The 19,141-nt window shown below is 35.7% G+C and overlaps 1 protein-coding gene across 3 annotated transcripts in view; it reads right to left on the reverse strand.

Annotated features, from left to right (window-relative positions):
* The window catches only part of frmpd1b (FERM and PDZ domain containing 1b), a 44,803-nt gene that overhangs the window by 14,165 nt on the left and 11,497 nt on the right, over window positions 1-19,141 (reverse strand). For 2 of the 3 annotated variants that reach the window (XM_051859971.1, XM_051859973.1), the window contains exons 2-6: window positions 17,052-17,190; window positions 7,731-7,838; window positions 5,139-5,299; window positions 631-733; window positions 452-497 (exon numbers count right to left, since the gene is read on the reverse strand). In XM_051859971.1, coding sequence (XP_051715931.1) covers window positions 452-497; window positions 631-733; window positions 5,139-5,299; window positions 7,731-7,834 — 414 coding nt within the window. In that variant the 5' untranslated portion in view covers window positions 7,835-7,838; window positions 17,052-17,190. Of the gene's footprint in view, window positions 1-451; window positions 498-630; window positions 734-5,138; window positions 5,300-7,730; window positions 7,839-17,051; window positions 17,194-19,141 lie in introns of all 3 variants that reach the window. The other variant, XM_051859972.1, reaches the window with a different exon arrangement.

The following is a 19,141-nucleotide window of genomic DNA, read 5'->3' on the forward strand; positions in this document are numbered from 1 at the left end:
TAGTTTTCATGTTAACTTTACTTGCATTTTTAGTCATTTTGTTATGTGCTTTTGTCATTTTATTATTATTTAAAATATTGCTATTTAGGTTTAATGTATTACTTCAGTATTAGTTTTTGTTTTTATTTATTTTTAGTTAATAATTTTAGTGCTTCAACTTTTGCCTAGGCAGCATTTAGTTTAGTTTAGGTTTTTTAACAAATATTTATATTTTATTTTATTTCAACTTTATTTCAATTAACAGAAACTTTTTTATAAGGTTTTCATTTTAGTTTTAGTTAACGATAATAATCCTGCTCTGTGCAATGGCCTAGAGCTGGGAAAGGCGCTTTATAAATCAAACATATTATTATTATTATCATTATTATTATTAACAGTACAAAAAAAAATCCTTCAGTTTCAGTATAATAACAACAACAAGACAAATGGAAGAAGAATCTTCAGTACACACCGTCATATTTCTGAGGATCGTCATGGTTACAGAGTCCTGGCATTCCCTGAGGGCGGAGCATAAAAATGACATCATTACAAAATCATGACCACATCATATTTCCAGTGGTGTAAGATACAAGAAAGCAACATCGACTCAGCAAGTTATTTTAGTGGTGCTCCTCTAATGCGATCAGTCACCTAATTATCTGCTCCGTGTTTTCAGGGGAAAGATCTTCTATGGCTTTATTGTTCACTTTTAGGATCTGATCTCCAGGAAAAAGCTGCCCGTCTGCTGGGCCTCCTACAAATAAACACACACACATAATAATAAATATTAAGACACGACTCTAGTTTCATGCGTACTGAACAATACCCTCATCTGTACTGTAAGCCAGAGTCTGTTTTATATTCCGACAGGTAAAAATCTGATCATTTAGAAAATTAATAACACACCTCTCTTCAGCAAGTCACATGATTTAGGATGCCATTCATGCTTAAACCACAGTTTAATAATTGGTGTAAAGGGTTTGTTCAAATCTCTAATCCGAACTATAAGTAAAAGCAGTAGTGATGCAGTGCGATTGTGAAAGATGCTTCTGTGGATGTCTTATTGTGTGCCTGTATTTTCACATTGCTACTCTATTCAAAGTGCAAACAGAGACCAAAACAGAGGTGGTTAAAACTACACAGCCCAGCCTAAGATAGGTCTGATATTGAGAGACTATTATACGTAGCCTAATTTGCGTGCATCAGGGAGCTCGCGTTTTACTTTCGCTTTCAAATACACGATCACACATACTCTGTAAGATAAGACATTTATCAGACTCTTAGGCTCCGTTGTGCAACGAATCCTCTGCCATGGTCTTGTCAGTCATCTCACCTTACTCAAGTGATCAGTGAACTGTGTGCAACTCTGCAGATCGTTCTGGATGAGCAGAGCAGAGGTTTGCAATAATTTACAATTGAAGCGGTTATCCAACTGAATTAAATGGTTTTTATTTCTATAACAAAAAGCAAAATGACAGTAGAGGCGGTGCCGCGGTGGGCGCAGTAATGTAATGTAAATGTATATGCTTATATTCTATGCTTATTTCACCCTCACGCTACATCATGGCGATATCGCGAGACAGTTTTTCACCTCAATGAGAAATCTTGTCACATTTTAATATCGTGAGATCTCGTGGCACGAGATTTAAAAGTCAGTCAGATTTTTTAATGCTTTTAAAAGAAGTCTTTTATGCTCACCAAGGCTGCATTTATTTGTTTAAAAATATTGTAAAAATAGTGAAATATCATTACAGTTTAAAATAACTGTTTTCTATGTGAATATATGTTAAAATGTAATTTATTTCTGTGATCAAAGCTGAATTTTCAGCATCATTACTCCAGTCTTCAGTGTCACATGATCCTTCAGAAATCATTCTAATATGCTGATTTGCAGCTCAAGAAACATTTATTATTATCATCATCATCAGTGAATATGTTAGGGGTTTATTCAAATCACCAACCCTAAAGGTTATAGTGATGCCCTCCTCGCCCACTAATGAATGCACACTATAATAGTGCGATTGTGAAAGTTGCATTGTTAATTCATTATTAATGTCACGTCTGGTGCTTCTGTAGATTGAGTGTCTGCATTGCTCTGTTCTGCCATTTACACTCATTTGTCTCCAAGCCAAAATATACACACATACACATACACATACACACAATCTGCCCTGACAACATCCCCTTAGACCCAACCACCAAAGCCTGGCAGATCTCTCCCTCTCCATCTCCTTTCATATAATTATGTGCTGTAGGGCTGTGAGGTTCTCCCTCTGGGCTTTTATCAGCTGTTTCTGCTGCAAAAAAGGACAGAAGTCAGCACTGCAGAACGATTGTGTGTGTGAGAACGCAAGTTCACACAACAGCTTTGCTGCAAGATCTAGAGAGCGGCCGTGCCGTCTATTGTCTGTATAGGCGGACTAAAATTAAACCTTATAAGTGGCTAACTTGGATTTGAAATGCTCTACAAAAGGCGGGAAACATCTTGTGTTTCATGGGCAGACTTGCTACAAATGTCTTGCTAAAAATGTCAGCGGAGTCTCTGTAACTGGGGCAATGATGCTGATGTGCAACAAAGACTTTAGATATACAAAGACGGTGCCCTCATATTAATAAGTCCCGCCTTCTAAATAAAACCGCCAATCGCTGATTGGTAAAGTCGTCGTGTCAACGCAGCTGCTGTTGTGCCGTTGGTTCGACTTTTAATGGGTAGTATTTTTAGCGCCTGATTATAATTCCTGCAAAATTCCTCACGTTATGATTTATATAATTTAAAATGCTTTATAATGACTATTAATGTCTTTTAAATGACATGGTTCAGATACTAGTATATAACTGAAGCTATAGGTTAGCATACATCTACCTGATTAGCCTGCTAGCTTAGCTTATATTATATTATATGTTTTTGCTTCCAATATAGTTCCCAATTACGTTTCAAATTAATATTGTTTGTGCGTACTTAGCATGACAATTAGTTTATTAAAAATTTATAATAGTAATATTATATACTATACCACATTGGTATTATTGTGTAAAATTAATATTAAATTACTTTTACTTTTAATCCTTATCCTTATAAATAAAATACATTTTTAGGCATTGTTTCCAGTTTGTTTTATTATGCAATAAATAGGTATTCATTTTATATTTCAAGCATGTTTGTGCACTTAATAAAATAAACCTCATACAATAGTGAAATAGATTATAATTAGTCAAGACAACTTTTGATCAGGCATTACCACCTGGGTCCTAAAGGAGACCTGATTTCCGGCGGGGGACTTGATTTCTCATGACACCGTTAGAAGCTGTTTTTGAGATTGCAGGATTCCCCCATTCAAGTAGACAAGACTTGGTCTTAGATGCCCAAAACAGCTGCAAATATGGCCAAATATTTCCTTAAAAAAGACTCTTTTGTGTGCAATTAATCTCTGAGCCTCTTTTCTGTGAAATTGGTTTGGTTTTATTCACTATTATGCTGTTCTACCCACTGTGAAGATCTAGTGCATGAAGTAAACAATGTGTAAAAACATCTGAGATGATTCATGCACCCTCATAATGAGATTATAATGAGATTTAGGCAATATTACAATTAAACCTCATCTCATGTAAACACAATACTTCAAACAAAGTGATGCAATTAAGCTCATAATCGTAGTAACTATGATTGTAGTAAAATATGTGATGCATGTCCATTTTAATCGCAATAAACAGGCATGTAAACACTTTAATCGCATCAATTCCATTTGATGGGCTCGCTGCAATGCATTCTGGTATTGACTTTTGTCAACGATACATGCTGCCATAGATTTTGGCCATAATGTTGAAATTCTGTATCCTATGTATGTGAGATATTGTGTGTCAGTAAGAGTTCAGAATGAGAATAAATGCAGTCAGCTTGTGTCAGTGCATGTTTGAGAGGTGATGTGTGAAGGAGCTTGTGCACCTGCATCTTAATGAATTACATAAACGAGAGAGGAGCAGGTGTTCAGCTCACTCACACCAGCTCAAGTGTCACGTCCTTTCTCACGGTTCCACCATCAGAGAGGCTGAACGTTCAATCTGATGCAGAAGTGAGATTTATAGACACAGACATCCAGAGGAAAAGGCTATAAAGGAGATTTTGGACTAAATCCATTTTTGTTGCTTTAAATAAAATAAACTAACTGAAATAAAATAAAATATAAAAATTCAACTAGTTGCCATGTACTGAAATAACTAAAATTTAAAATAAAATAATTAATAAAAAATATATAACAACAAAAAAAACTTGACAAAAAATGACAAAAACACACAACAAAATTACTAAAACTTTAACTAAAATTAGGATGAAAATGGAAAATATAAAATAAAATCTATATAATAAAAAACAACAAAAAATGACAAAACAAAAAAAAATTCTAAAACTTTAACTAAAATTAAGATGAAAATATAAAAATAAAAACTGATTCAAAATATTAATAAAAACTATATTTAAAAAAAAAACGAACTAAAATGAAAATAAAAATATAAAATAAAAATTTATTCAAAATATAAATAAAAACTATATATATATACATATATATATTTAAAAAGACAAAAAATGAAAAATAAAAATAAAAACTAATTGAAAATAGTATTAGAAACTATATAATTAAAAAAAAATAACTTGACAAAAAATGACAAACAAAAAAATTACTAAAACTTTAACTAAAATGAAAATTAAAAAATATAAAAATAAAAATAAAAACAAATATATTAATAAAAACTATATAATTCCAAAAACTGAACAAAAACAACTAATTTACTAAAACTAACTAAAATTATAATGAAAATTGAAAATATAAACTAATTCAAAATAGTAATAGAAACTATAAAAAAATAAATAAATAAAGGTAAATTATTAAACTTTAACTATAATGAAAATGAAAATGGAAAATATAAAAAAACTGTTATTAACTGTTATTAATATGCTTCTTAGAAGCCTCTATTTAATCTTATTGGTGTTTCTGAGAAATATAACAGATCTCATTTGTGCGATTTCTGTCCTCTGGGCACATTTTCTCACGCACAGTAAGGACAGTATCCAAACACGGCTTCACTTAGATCATAATCTGTGTTTAAAAACAACCCGCTCCAGCGCCTCCGTAAGCTGAACTCCACGTGAGAGTGTGTGTGCGCACCTGGAGTGACATCCCTGACCAGCAGGGGGTGCTGTGCTGAGAGAGTGAAGCCATGGGAGTCCAGCACAGCGTCTCTGATCACCTCCACCGTCACCTTCACAGGGAAGTTCTGCTGACCCGAATCCCCAGAGCGAGACCTCCTGCCTCCTAAAATACGCTCCCTTTGAGAGAGAGAGAGAGAGAGAGAGAGAGAGAGAGAGAGAGTTCTTTGATGAATAAAAAGTTAAAAAATGTCTTTACTGTCCTTTTGATTAATTCAGTGCATCCTTGCTTAACAAAAGCAAGCAATGATGAATAAAAAAAAAAATCTTGCTAAGCAGCATATTTAAGCTTCACAAAGCTGGAATTTATGGTAGGGCCCATCTGGAAAGCAAGGCCATAAACCTGCGACTCTAATTAATGGAAAACAGTACTATGATCTGATTAGTGTTCTTTTCCTCTGTCTGGATGGGTTTGGAGAAAACCAAACGATGGCTTCAACCCACACAGTCTGTGAAACACATGGGGTTTGGTGGTTGCTCTGTGTGTTGTTCACAGTCCATGTGACATTGCATCATCAAAGTGTGCACTACATCAAAAGAAGACTACAAGGGATGAGGAGGGCACCAATTGGGACAGAGCCTAAATCAACCGTCTTCCATGGCTGCATCTAAACATCATTAAAGCGGCTTCTGAAATTCTGGAGCTCCAAATGTGAAGGACGTTTCCACATTCCCAGCTAAAAAAATATATATTTATCAGAACATTTTGCTAATGTTCCCATTAACGTTATTTCTGAATGTTCTCAGAATGTTCAAAACGTCCAGTTTTTTAAATGTTTCACATTAAAGGAACATTCCAGCTTATCATTCTACAAACATTATGGGAACGTTACTTTAGAATGTTCTCTGGACGTTCTGAAACAAGAAGAAACATTTTCAAATGTTAGACGAACATCCAACTAAAACAATTCAGAAAAAAACGATGTATAAATAATGTTTTTGTGCTAACGTTTTGAGAACATTATTAAAGACCGGATAACTTTGAACGAACGTTCTATTAATGTTACTGGAAGAACGTTTGTTCATAACTTTAAAAGAACCTTGGCAGAACGTTCTGAGAAAGTTCCCTGTTAGTTGGGATTATAGGCTTTTCGCTCCTAAAAATTGTGCAAAGCTTCATTCAAGAACTGAATTTATACTAGTGTTGTCAAAAGTACCGACTTTGAAACCAAGTCAATACTGAAATTATAAAAATGTGATGCTTTTCAGAAGCGTCGCCTCTGATTGGCCATTGTGTTCATGTGCTCATCTGATACGTTTGTGATTGGCTACAATGATCAATGCTTCAAAAACATGTTGTAATAAATAGACATATTTGACGCTCTTCACCGAGCGCTTACACAGAAACACACGGGAGCGTTTGAAAGCAACTCCGCTCCCTCTTTCAAAATGCTTTTAAATTTAAACACTTCCGTGCGTTGATCATTGTAGCCAATCACAGACGTATCTGTTGAGCGCTTAAACACAATGGCCAATCAGATTTGTGTACGAATCTGCTCAACAGTCCTCAAAGCGTCACATTTTTAAAAGTTCAGTACCGACTTTGTATCGGTACTTTTGACAACACCAATTTATATTTGTATGCCCAAAACTGCTACTTTTCAGGAAATTTTCAGGAAAAAACACTGTCATTTTTTTAATAATTGAACACTGTGTTGTCAGAGTTGATATTGTGACTCAGGCTCGAATGGAGTTATGAGGTTTTTGACCAGCAAATGTTAGACATAAGTGGTATATAAGTGGACATAAGCAGTAAGTGCGTCTCATTACGTTTTCATCAACTTACACGTTATAAAGTTTACTGTAGCTATATAATGCTGGGCGCTCCGTTTTTTACTGTCATTTTGTCAAAATCTCATGGTATTAAAGACAAAAGGCTTGTTTTAAGACAGTATTGGCTGTGAGTCAATGACAAATGCTAGACTGAGACACTCTTCTCCGCTCCTCAAATACATAAAACATTATATATAGTGTTTTTTGGGTAAAGAAAATGCTGTATTTATTCAAAGAACCAGTTTTTTATTTATGCTTGCATTGCAAACAAGCAGAGATGCTCGCGGCACTTCATTCATGATAGAGGAGGGGCGGAGTTATGAGGTTTGACTGACAGTTTGAGGAGCCAATGGAGTTACGAGGTTTAGTCGCAAGCTCTTTTCAATACTTTTCATTCAATAAAAATGTGCAAAACCCACAGAGAGACATAAACGGTGACCGATGCTGTCTGCGCTTCCATTGCAGTGTAAAGTACCGTGAAGATTGGTCCGGTGATGTAGGACTGCACATGACTTTCCAGTTCCCTGCTGGATTTTGTCCTCCGCATATAAGCTTAATAAAGCCTGAACCGCGTCGTAAATCCATCGGTCGTAATTTTTAAAAATGGTAGTTGAAATAAAATGCTGCTTGTACCACCCCAAAGTCCCTAGCGGCTTATGTGTGTGTGCGAGTGTGTGTGTGTGTGTGTGTGTGTGTGTGTGTGAGTGTGTGTGTGTGAGTGTGTGTGTGTGTGTGTGTGTGTGTGTGTGTGTGTGTGTGTGTGTGTGTGGTTACTCACCTGCTGAGAGAGTCTCGAGAACGGCGCAGCCATTTCCCCACCACCTGCTCCACCCGACGGACCCTGCGTGGAGATCGACTTCTGCTTCTCTCTCTCTCCTCCATCTAACTGAAAGACAGAAGGACAGAGAGAATGATAGAGAGATGAGTCAACAGAGAATAAAAATTTTAACTCAACATCAACATTGGCCATAATTTTCTCTGAAGGTTTGAGGCATGTCAGATAGCTTTATGTTTTATGCTTTATAAAAATGTTTTTTAGTCTCTTCTGCTCACCACAGCTGCATTTATTTGATCAAAAATACAGTAAAAACAGTGAAAAATTATTACTATTTACAATAACTGTTTTCTATGTGAATATATAGTAAAATGTAATTTATATCCAGTGATCAAAGCTGAATTTTCAGCATCATTACTCCAGACTTCAGTGTCACATGATCCTTCAGAAATCATTCTAATATGATGATTTGATGATCAAGAAACATTTATGATTATTATCAATGTTGAAAAGAGTTGTGCTGCTTCATATTTTTGTGGAAACTGTCATACATTTTATTTTTCGGGATTCTTTGATGAATAGAAAGTTCAACGGAACAGCATTTATTCAAACAGAAATCATACGTAACATCTTTACTGTCAATTTTGATCAATTTAATGCATCCTTTCTGAATAAAAGTAAAAATTTCTTTAAAAATAAATAAATAAATAAATTTTCTAATTTCACCTGCTTCTGACGAGCAACAGCAAGTATCAAGTTTCATGCCTGTGATTTAATCTAAAGACTACTGAGCATTAATAAAAGGCCTTCAATGGACTTCCTCTTTCAACAGGAAACACATCGGCACAGGAAAGAAACCTCATCAAGTGATTTCACAGAGTCAACATGAAATGACATTCACAACCCATTTTGCATCTATAAATGAGTAAACTCCTTCAGTTACTGATGTATTTCTAAGTGAAACAGATGCAGTTGATTTCATTCATATCTTCTCTCTCTCCTGTCTGTGCGGAGGGTTTTATATATGCTAATAGCAGCGGCACACAGTCATGAGGTGACACCAGGCCTGGCATTTAGAGGACAATCTACGTCACAACAGACAAGATATCACATGCATAATAACATCACCCATCTACAGATGATAGAAACACACACACATTCAACCCGTCCAATTACCTGAACATCTTCTCTCGCTCGCCTGGACATCTGCTGCTACAAACACACATGCATCTCTCTCTCTTAGCCACTCACTGTTGTAAGTGTGTGTTATCTCTGCAGTCAGACGCAAGGGAGCCCTTACACACTCACTCCATCACTCACAAACCACAACTGCTCTAAACTGAGTGTGTGTGTGTGCTTGCAAACACATTCTGAACGTCTGATCAATATGCACAGATTTTGTCCTCTGTGTTTCGTCATGCTCAGAATAATCTGCCTGATTATGCACTGATTTGCATGGCATTGCATTGCTGGAGAAGGTCATGTGACCTTTTACCTTTGCTCTATGAGTCAACGATTGCGTACAGATTCCGTCTGACGTCTGTGAGGTTTGGTCACCATATCAAAATGTAATGCAAGATATGCTAAGCATATTAATTAACAAAACCTGACAGATACTCAATGCAAGTACAAAAACGCAGATGCACGGCATTAAGCTAGACACATACACACAACAGTTAACGAACTTTAACTTCAGAGTGATTCGAAATATACTAAATATATTTTAAATATATAAAATATATATTTATATATAAATTTATTTTTAATATATAAAAATATAACTGCTACTTCAAAATATTAATAAATACATTCTAGCTAAATATACTGAATATATTTTATATATATTTAAAAAACTAATAAAAATGACAAAAGCCCATGACAAAATTACTAAAACTTAAAACTAAAATTAAAATGAAATCTAAAAGCTAATTCAAAATATTAATAAATAAATTAGAGCTAAAAATATTTATACTAAAAAAAACTAATAAAAATGATAAAAGCCCATGACAAAATTACTAAAATTTAAATCAAAATGAAATCTGAAAATATAAAAGCTAATTTAAAATATTAATAAATTAGAGCTAAAAATACTGAAAATATTTTAAATATATATTTTTAAAAAACTAATAAAAATGACAAAAGCCCATGCTAAAATTACTTAAACTTAAAGTAAAATTAAAATTAATTCTAAAAATATAAAAGTATATTCAAAATATTAATAAATAAATTAGAGCTAAATATACTGAATATGTATTTTTTTTTAAACTAATAAAAATGACAAAAGCCCATGAAAAAATAACTAAAACTTAAACTAAAATTAAATATGAAAATATAAAAGCTAATTCAAAATATTAATAAATAAATTAAAGCTAAAAATACTGAATATGTTTAAATATATATATAAAAAACTAATAAAAATGACAAAAGCCCATGACAAAATTACTAAAACCTAAACTAAGATTAAAATTAATTCTAAAAATATAAAAGCTAATTCAAGGTATTAATGAATAAATTAGAGCTAAAAATATTCAATATATATTTTAAAATTTTAAATTATATAAAAAAACGAATAAAAATGACAAAAGCCCGTGACAAAATTACTAAAACTTAAATTAAAATGAAAACTGGAAATATAAAAGCTAATTCAAAATATTAATAAACAAATTAGAGCTATATATACTGAATATATTTAAATATATATTTAAAAAAAAAACTAATAAAAATGTCAAAAGCCCATGACAAAATAACTAAAACTTAAATTAAAATGAAACTGAAATAAATAAATGAAAAATGAAAATATACTAGCTAATTCAAAATATTAATAAATGCTATAATAATAATAAAAAATAATACTAAAATATCACTGTAGCTAGAATAGCTTATGTTCACATTCTCGCAGGCCTAAATATAACAAAAGCTGCCAGAATAAGAGACATGAAATAAAGACATGTGGCGCGACCTCCTTCAAAGCTGCTGAAGTAGGCAAAGAAAGAGCCTGACAAAAGACCAGATCAGACCCGTCTTATGTTTGGTCTGTGTTACAGATGGTTCATTCTGAATATATTCACAATCACTAAGAAATTGCAAATGCTGCTTCATGCCATCTATGAAATGAAAACGCATGTAAACCTAGTTTTATACGACCTCCTGACCTCCCTGAGCGCAGCTTCATTTGCGGCTCTCGCGGGGCCGTGACAAACGTGATTAATCCCGCGTGCAATCAGAGCGCTGAACATGTGCGTGCGTGTGAGGTATTAGTGGATTAGTACGCCCACCTAGTCAGGGTGTCATTTAGTCACTCGTGCTGATCCGGACTGATCCGGATCTGCAGATCTGAGAAGGGCAGCTGCGGGAGATGTTACAGGAATTTTGTTGCAGCGAACTAAAACGTAAATGTTAATTGGATGAAAGTAAAGTGAATGCAGAGAATAAAACAGCAGGGTTTTGTGTAGAGAATTTATGCACACCTGTGTGTGTGTGTGTGTGTGTGTGTGTGCTGACTCAGGTAAAAGCTGCTGCCCTTGTGGAGTCATGAAGATGTCAGGTGACAGTTTCAACTCCTGTTCATCCATAAAAACATAGAACAGGTTTTCCTGCTTGAATGTTGAATATTTTCCTCATATTCTCCATTGTTCAGCTCCTCTCTTCCCAGTCTGTCAGTAACGCTCTGTTTAGTTCCTGTCTCTATGAAGCCCCTCCTTCTGAAAAGCACAATGTGCTCTGATTGTTGGCTGGAACAGTGTGTTGTGATTGGTCAAGCGCTTTGAGCGTATTTGGGAAATGTTCCACCCATTACCATAACCGCCAGTTTCAACACACTACTAACTAACTCAACCAGGCCCCGCCACTTTATTCTGCATACGAATCATTTCTATATGGTGTGTGGAATGCCCTTATATGGACATGGTGTGCGGAACGCCTTTATACGGACATGGTTGCATAGCAACGACAGACGCCACGGGAGCGCAAGCGCTTTGGAAAGAAGGAGAAAGCAGTGCAGCCGCACTTTCCACGCGTTTTTAGATGCGATATGTGAACGGCCCCTTATACAGACATGGTGTGCAGAACGCCCTTATACGGACATGGTGTGTGGAACGCCCTTATACGGACATGGTGTGCAGAACGCCCTTATATGGAAATGTAGTGTGGAACACCCTTATACGGACATGGTGTGTGGAACGCCCTTATACGGACATGGTGTGTGGAACGCCCTTATACGGACATGGTGTGCGGAACGCCCTTATACGGACATGGTGTGCGGAACGCCCTTATACGGACATGGTGTGCGGAACGCCCTTATATGGACATGGTGTGCGGAACGCTCTTATATAAACATGGTGTGCGGAACGCCCTTATATAAACATGTTGTGCGGAATGCCCTTATACGGACATGGTGTGCGGAAAGCCCTTATATGGACATGGTGTGCAGAACTCCCTTATATAAACATGGTGTGCGGAACGGCCTTATATAAACATGGTGTGCGGAATACCCTTATACAGACATGGTGTGTGGAACGCCCTTATATGGACATGGTGTGCGGAACGCCCTTATATAAACATGGTGTGCTGAACGCCCTTATATGGACATAGTGTGCGGAATGCCCTTATATAAACATGGTGTGCTGAACGCCCTTATATAAACATGGTGTGCGGAATGCCCTTATACAGACATGGTGTGCGGAACGCCCTTATATGGACATGGTGTGCGGAATGCCCTTATACGGACACGGTGTGCGGAACGCCCTTATATGGACATGGTGTGCGGAATGCCCTTATATGAACATGGTGTGCGGAATGCCCTTATATGGACATAGTTTAGGCGTGTTTTATGTAAATGACTAACCTCGGAACAAAATCATGTGCATACGTACGTTCATATGTGCGTATAAATACAAATAATGTATGCAATTATTAGTGAATGAGACCCATTCACTCATCAAAAATTGATAATGAATTATTATTTCACAGACAAACTTTATTTGGTTTTGTAAAACATGCTCCAATGATGAAGTTTGAAAAATCTGGTAGAAATCTAGTTTACATGCTACTAAGAGCCTCAAACTAAACTCAAGAGTATCTTGTAAAGATCTAATCCTGCAGATTCAATAACCGAACGGGCATTTTCAACAAGTTCCTGCATCTGTTGTGTGTAATATACATCAGACGGTCAGTAGAGGGACAGTGAGCGGTCTGTCTGAGGCTGCGACTAGACAGTCCTGGCCAAAATAAAATGCAGTGTGGACCAGACTGACAGACAGGCTCTATTCAGCCTCAGTATTTCAGTCTCTTCTGTAATGCACTGCAGTCGTCAGTCCGTACAGTAAAACCGCTCACACTAACAATCACTCAGCATAAGTGATTTCTGCCAAACTCTGACAATCTCAATCCACTAATACTGCCTTATGTAAGCATCATTCAGACAAAATCACTGATTGACTGCAATCATTTTGTCATGCTCAAACTCAACTAATAATATCTCATACAGCATTAGTGTCTCTCAAACTTATGCTCTAATAACCTGCCAATACTCCATACAACTAGTGCATAATATTCTTTGTATATAATGTTTATCATTTTTAATTTATGTATGTGTTTACTGTGATATACTGTATACATACATATATACACTACATTGCCAAAAGTATTGGTATTATTGAATTCAGGTGTTTCAATCACTTCCATGGCCACAGGTGTATAAAATGAAGCACCTAGGCATGCAGACTGCTTCTACAAACATTTGTGAACGAATGAGTCGCTCTCAGGAGCTCAGTGAATTCAAGCGTGGTACCGTGATAGGTTGCCACCTGTGCAAAGTCCATTCGTGAAATTTCCTCACTACTAAATATTCCACGGTCAACTGTTAGTGGTATCATAACAAAGTGGAAGCAATTGGGAACAACAGCAACTCAGCCACAAAGTGGTAGGCCACGTAAAATTACAGAGTGGGGTCAGCGCATGCTGAGGTGTACAGTGCACAGAAGTCGCCAACTTTCTGCAGAGTCAATAGCTACAGACCTCCAAACTCCATGTGGCCTTCAGATTAGCTCAAGAACAGTGCGTAGAGCGCTTCATGGAATGGGTTTCCATGTCCGAGCAGCTGCATCCAAAAGCCTTACATCACCAAGTGCAATGCAAAGCGTCGGATGCAGTGGTGTAAAGCACGCCGCCACTGGACTCTAGAGCAGTGGAGACGTGTTCTCTGGAGTGACGAATTACGCTTCTCTGTCTGGCAATCCGATGGACGAGTCTGGGTTTGGCGGTTTTGGCGGTACTTGCCTGACTGCATTGTGCCAAGTGTAAAGTTTGGTGGAGGGGGGATTATGGTGTGGGGTTGTTTTTCAGGGGTTGGGCTTGGACCCTTAGTTCCAGTGAAAGGAACTCTTAATGCTTCAGCATACCAAGACATTTTGGACAATTTCACGCTCCCAACTTTGTGGGAACAGTTTGGGGATGGCCCCTTCCTGTTCCAACATGACTGCGCACCAGTGCACAAAGCAAGGTCCTTAAAGACATGGATGAGCGAGTTTGGTGTGGAGGAACTTGACTGGCCTGCTCAGAGTCCTGACTAGATAGAACAACTTTGGGATGAATTAGAGCGGAGACTGTGAGCCAGGCCTTCTCGTCCAACGTCACTACCTGACCTCACAAACACGCTTCTAGAAAAATGGTCAAAAATTCCCATAAACACACTCCTAAACCTTGTGGAAAGCCTTCCCAGAAGAGTTGAGGCTGTTATTATAGCTGCAAAGGGTGGGGCAACTCCATATTAAACCCTATGGATTAAGAATGGGATGTCATTAAAGTTCATGTGCACATAAAGGCAGACGTCCCAAAACCTTTGGCAATATAGTGTATATATATATTTCTTGGTGTGAACAGGCCTTTAGCCTTGTTATTCCTCTATATTGTAGCAGGATCAAAGAGACAGACATGAATGATGCAAAAACAAAGTCTGGGAATTAGTCCTGTCAATCAAAGCACTGGCACCTAATGATGCTCACAATAACAAACTTCTCACTATTCTTCTTCTATTAATCAGAACTATAAGTCATTCTACATCCACAGGATCAGCAGCGTCTCTGACCGACCGTGTGTTTCAGATCATGTGGAAACACACCGGAAAGCTGCTCAGCTCTGAACCACCTCAAAGCATCTATTAATGCTTCCTACAGTAACTCTAAACCATCCCAACCCCCATCTCCTCCTGCACTACAGCAGACGCCTATAATAAGAACATGCTCGCTGTTAAATAAGACCGCTCGATGTCTGGCTCACACTTCCTCTCATCACGATCCGGTACTGAAAGAATCGCTTTTAACATGTAACCGTAACCCTTGAGCTCAGTCACTGGGTCAAACATTCGAGAGGATCTTCCCAATGTAAGAAAGACTGTAATCTGTTTGAGGACACTCGGCATTAGTATTTATTATATTTGCTTGAGTGCTTCACATTGCTGGTTGACTGCACTGGCCTTCAACAGTCATGCAATGTGACGCTGACCCACTGCACTGTGAACATGACCTAAATTTAAGCTGACGGAAGAGCAATTACTTACTTTTTTTGCTGTCAAAATAATTTCTCTTATCTGAACCAGTGCTATTTTAGTATCATTTCATTACTATTATAGTGTCACAGTCGTGTTGTGTTTAGTTGCCTGTGTTCTCATTCATTCATGGGTTGTCATGGTTTCTAATTAGTTCTCACCTGTTCCCTGTTCTGTTAATGATCCTCCCTCTGTTCACTGTCTCATGTTAAAGTACGGTATAGTGTTATCTTCTGTGTTTATTAAAGTTATTCCTGGTCGTTCATTATGCATCACGCATCATCTTTGGCTACTGCTCACCATTACATAGAGTATTAATATTTTTTGTATTTAATATGTATTTAATATTTTGAATTAGGTATTATTTTTATATTTTTTAAGTTTAAATTTTAATATTACCAACATATATTTCTTTTTTTACAATAATCAGTGTTATTTTAGTTTTTTATAGTTTTATTAATATTTTGAATTAGCTTTTATTTTTATATTTTCAGTTTATTTTAATTTTAGTTTGTTATAGTAACTTTATGTGCTTTTGTCATTTTATTTTTTCTATTTCTATTTATTTTAGTTATTTTAGTACTTTAACTTGAACTTATTTCAGTTAGTTGACAAGACAACTTTTATAATTTTTGTTTAAGCTTTTTTATATTTTTACAATAATCAGTGTTATTTTTTTTAATGTTTTATTAATATTTTGAATTAGCTTTTATTTTTTTACTTTCAGTTTTCATTTTCATTTTAGTTTTAGTTTGTTTTAGTAATTTTGTTGTGCTTTTGTCATATTATTTTTTTAGATTTATATTTATTTTAGTATTTTTAGTACTTTAACTTGAACTTATTTCAGTTAGTTGGCAAAACAACTTTTATCATCATATCAAGTTTTTCATCTAATATTTAATTCTTTTTTTTTAAATAATCAGTGTTATTTTACTTTTAATTTTAGTTTTATTATAGTTTTATTAATATTTTGACTTAGCTTTTATTTTTAATTTTCATGTTCATTTTAGTTTAATTTTTAGTAATTTTGTATCATTTTTTTTTTTTTTAAATATTGCTATTTGTTTAATTTATTTTATTTTTTATTTTCAGTTAGTTTTATTATTATTTTTTCCAATTAATAACTTTAGTGCTTCAATTTGCCAAGGCAGCCACTCTAATTTTCATTTAGTTTAGGTTTTTTGACTAATATTTATATTTTATTTTATTTTATTTCAGCTTTATTTCAATTAACACAAATGTCTTAATAGTTTTGGTTAATGGTAATAACCTTGACAATAACAGCACTAACTGATTGGTAACTATAAGTGAACCATTTATAGGTTGATTATCAGCGAACAACTTAAATTACAGTCAGTTCCTCACAAAAAACTACTGTATCGCACACTAGTCATATGGACTTATTTTATGGTGCATTTATGTCCTTTTATGAGCAAACGTTGCTTTGATTGTATGGAAAAGTGCAAATGAACGACATGAGGGTGAGCAAAATATACCCGACCTTTTCATTTTTGGATGAATTATTCCTTTAATACCAACTACCTGTTTTCACAGTGCAGGAAAAAATCGAACAGGTACGGTTTTCATTCATTCAAATTCACAATCAAAGCCTCAGCAGCTCAAATCCCAGAGGGAGTGGAAGCTCAGCATCTTCAGAAAGATAAATCCCTGCGTGTTTCTAATTGAAAATACGCTTTCTGTCACAGCTGGAAGCATCCATTTGTCACACCTGCATCTAATACACATCTTTTCACCAGAGTAGCTTGATGAAAGCATCTCACCTGGGTGTGGCTTGTGTCCTAACAGCTCCAGAACGCAGAAATGTCAGCGTGTGATTGGACGTCACATCTCTCTTGTGTGGATTGGTTGAGAGGTGGCGGAGGCGGGCCCTCACAACCATCAGGACCAATGAGAACTCATCTGCTAGAGATAAAATCATAATCATAATTAGAGTCTGAATTGTATGTACTACTACATCATGTAGTAATATTAAGCATGTCTTTTCTGATGATGAGGGCGGGGCAACCTGTCACTCACACGAGATCCACCAATAGCAAACCACAACCATCCAATCAATTCCCCACAGACAAAATCAAGCCCCGCCCTACATTTGTTCTTGTTCCAGAAGCCGTTTCACTCAATATACGACAGTTCAAACTGTTCCATTCAATGAATCAGTTCCAAACTCTGAATGAACAATTCATTTGCGTCATCGCTCAAAAATGTTGTAGTTAAATCCCTCTAGGTAAATATCGCTGTTTATCACTAAATTGTAATATTAGTTCATTTAAATAAAAACGATTAATTAGTATTCTTTTTGAGGATATTTTCATGTAGTAAACAATCAAATTTAAATGAGGTTTCCTGGGAAAAAACAATAACTTATAAGCCATTTTAGAACAAATATCTCTGATTTATAAGTAGCATTAGACTTGGTAAATTTGATTAATGTCTAAGAAACTGTGTAATATCATCTCCAATATCATCTGAAAAAAAAAAGGCAGACTTTTTGACTTTGTGTGTGTAACCGCACACCTGGCCCGCATCAGAATCAGCAAATAAATCTGCATATCCGCACTAATCCTGATAGATTAATCTATTTTCCGTGCTGAGCCTCACTGGGGTAATGTGCAACGCTTGTCCATCGAGCGCACGCTTTGTTAACATTTCAGAGAGTGTGACTTTCACTCCAGTGCACATGAAATCATGCGATGGCGGCAGTCATGCAACAGTCACGAGAGCCGTCCTCAGGCTGTGGGTCGCATAAGTCGGGCTCTTTGGGTCTCGAAGCATCTTCTGCAGGGCTTGTGATTTCAGCAAACATACATCTCGACCCCCTGGCTGTGACTTTCTCAGTAACCGAGATCCAGCCTTTCTGTGCCACTGTCCTCTTTAGCACACTGTGCTGCCGGGTAACTAGCTCATGCCGACTCATGAATAATGAATTCCAATAATGCAGTTACTGTACTTGAGCAAGACTGATGTGCCAGTGAGAGAGAAAGGTGTGATGAGAGAGGGAAAAAACAGAACAAAGGATATAGTGGTTCCCATAGGAAAGAAATATCACATCTCAAAACAGAAATGAGATAACACGAAGAACAAATAGAGATCTTGATGTTTCTACACAAAGAGTTTCAGGGATAAGGTTCACCCAAAAATTAAAATTTTGTCATCATTTACTTGATTACTCATGTTGGTAATTAAACAGTTGACGGTAGCCATTGATTTCCATAGTATTTTTTTTCCTACTATGGAAGTCAACGGCTTTTGATTTCCAACATTCTTCCAAATATCTTCTTTTGTGTTCAACAGAAGAAAGAAACTCATACAGGTTTGGACCAACTTGAGGGTAAATGATGACAACATTTTCATATTTTGGGGCGAACTAACACTTAAATGTCTCAAACTGTGCTCAAATTTGGCAAGATGTACCAATATGAACTCAAACATTTATCATCAAATAGTTAATAATAATAATAATAATAAACTTTTATTTTATCATTAAACTTAATTTATTTTCTATAGCGCCTTTAAAAGTTGCATCTCAAAGCGCTTTACAAGAATAAAATAAAAATACAAATACAAAATACAAAGTGAAAACATGCTATCAAGCCAATTTATAATACAATTAATATTAGCTGTAATATCCACATTTAAATTTATAGCTCAAGATTATTATAGTTTTCCATTTTGATTTTAAAACTGTTTAATCAAATTCATATTTACTTTTACATTTAAACCACTATTTTTAGTGTACATTCTAAAAAAATGCTGGGTTAAAAACAACCCAAGTTGGGTTGTTTTAACCCAGCGAATGGTTTTTTTTTTTCACCCAACCAATGGGTTATTTTAACCCAGCAAATGGTTTGTT

The sequence above is a fragment of the Ctenopharyngodon idella genome, chromosome 14, assembly GCF_019924925.1.
Source record: "Ctenopharyngodon idella isolate HZGC_01 chromosome 14, HZGC01, whole genome shotgun sequence".
Classification (NCBI taxonomy): domain Eukaryota; kingdom Metazoa; phylum Chordata; class Actinopteri; order Cypriniformes; family Xenocyprididae; genus Ctenopharyngodon; species Ctenopharyngodon idella.